Genomic DNA, 2,133 nt, shown 5'->3' with positions numbered 1-2,133 from the left:
GATGATTCAGAAACTCTCCGCTCAGAGTTTGAGCAGAAGCGAAAGGACCTTAAACTAGCTATTCGCCGTAGTAAAAAGAGATGCTTTAACGATCTTCTTGTAGAAGCTGAACACGATGTATGGGGCAGACCGTACAAAATCGTAATGAAGAGGTTAAAAACTCACCAAAGAACAGAGCCCCACTCTGTCGCTGACATGGACCACATAGTAGGAGAACTTTTCCCCCCCCCCAGCCACACAACAATAGTCCCGCTGCACCAATGGGTGGGGAAGCTATACCTCCAGGTGTTCAGGAGATATGGAGAACCAGAGTCAGGTCGTCCCCAGGCCTCGATCGCATTCCCAACGAAGCTGTAAAACTTGCGGCTTTCCAACACCCGGAAATATTCGCGGCTGTATTCAACAAAAGCATCAGCGACGGAGTCTTCCCAGAACTCTACAAGAGGCAAAAGCTTGTGCTGCTACCAAAGCCAAGAAAGCCTTGCATACTAGATGCCCTGCGAAATTTCGGCATATCACAATATCTATGGAAGGCAATAAGAGAGAAAACATATAACATTACTGGAGGCGTCCCACAGGGCTTGGTTCTGGGACCCTTGCTTTTGGAATGCCATGTATAACGGCGTCCTAAACTTGGAATTACCTGCTGGGGTAGAAATTATAGGTTTTGCTGATGACGTAGCCGTAATATGTGTGGCAAAGAATTTGAGTGAAGCAGAGACAATATGCTCGAACGGGATCGCTCGAGGGCAACAATGGCTGGCTACAACGGGCCTTCTCCTGGCTGAAAATAAAACAGAAGCTGTTCTTATAAGCAGTAGAAAAAAAGTGGAGACAGCAAGCATACAGCTCGGCGGCACGCAAGTAATCACAAAAAGGCAATAAAGTACCTTGGGATACTTATTGATACAAATTTCAAAGATCACCTCACAGCAACGGCCAAAAAGGCTAGAATAACTTGCTCTGCTTTATCACGATTAATGCCCAACACGAGAGGACCAAGCCAGAGTCGTAAAACGCTATGGCATGCGGTAATCAAGGCAACCATGCTTTACGGCGCACCCGTTTGTGCAGAAGCAATGTCCACAAAAGCATACGCCAGAGAATTGGACTCAATATATAGAATCAGCGCACTAAGGGTCTGCTGCGGTTTCCGTACGATCTCAGGTATCGCAGCCATGGTACTAGCAAGCGCAATCCCAGTCGGAATCCTGGCCAATGAATCAAAGAGACTCTTTTGGGCACTAAAAGCGCCAAACTTAAGGCCAAGCGATAAAGAATTGCTACGGGTACAAGCGCGCGAAATAAGCATAGCAAGGTGGCAATCGCTGTGGGATATGTCGCAAAAAGGCAGATGGAGCTATCGGCTAATCCCAAGTCTAAAAGACTGGTTGGCCAGGGTCCATGGAGAGGTAAATTTCTTCTCGACGCAACTTCTGAGCGGCCACGGCTGCTTTCGTAGCTACCCACACCGGTTCAGACACGCAACAAGCCCAAAGTGCGCATGGTGCGCCAACGGAGAAGACGAGACGGCTGAACACGTCCTCTTTAGATGCGGACGCTTCTACATCGAGCGAGAACACCTCGAGGCGGAACTCGGGGAGCAAATTACAGTATCCAACTTGGTCCCAATGATTATTCGTCGCAGGGAAAACTGGGAGGCATTCAACAAGTTCGCGGCCATCGCCATGACCGATGCAGCGGTCATTATGCACATAATGCAGCGTTCATGTCTGTAGAAGCCCTCTTGTCTGTCAAAACATAGTTGGTCTAGAAGACATCATTTACTTCTTATGGCTATAGAAGTTAGGTCGCCGCACACAGGACCCAAGATAGTGGATCACATAATGCAGATTATGTGTTCTATAGTTAGAGTCAAAACACCGAAGATAGTGGGTCTAGAAGACATCATTTAGTTTTTATGGCTATAGTACTTACGATAGTGGATCTAGAACATATAACGCAGATTTCATGTCGGTAGAAGCCAAAGTCTCTGTCAAAGGACCGAAGATAGTGTGTCTAGAAGACATCATTAAGTTTTTATGGCTATAGAAGTTAGGTCTTTGGACACACTATTACACATAATGCAGCTTCCATGTCTGTGGAAGCTAAGGTGTCTGTGTCGTCGGACAC

At 47.0% G+C, this 2,133-nt stretch overlaps 1 protein-coding gene across 1 annotated transcript; it reads left to right on the top strand.

Annotated features, from left to right (window-relative positions):
• Positions 1-1,337: 1,337 nt before the first annotated feature.
• LOC137579796 (uncharacterized) lies at positions 1,338-1,739 on the top strand. The gene has a single exon (XM_068293611.1). The coding sequence runs from the start codon at positions 1,338-1,340 to the stop codon at positions 1,737-1,739; it is 402 nt and encodes a 133-aa protein (XP_068149712.1).
• The last annotated feature ends 394 nt before the right edge of the window (positions 1,740-2,133 follow it).

This window comes from Drosophila tropicalis, unplaced genomic scaffold (assembly GCF_018151085.1).
Source record: "Drosophila tropicalis isolate 14030-0801.00 unplaced genomic scaffold, ASM1815108v1 contig_789, whole genome shotgun sequence".
Classification (NCBI taxonomy): Eukaryota; Metazoa; Arthropoda; class Insecta; order Diptera; family Drosophilidae; genus Drosophila; species Drosophila tropicalis.
The sequence above is the reverse complement of the archived record's forward strand: the minus strand, read 5'-3'. Positions and strand labels throughout refer to the sequence as shown.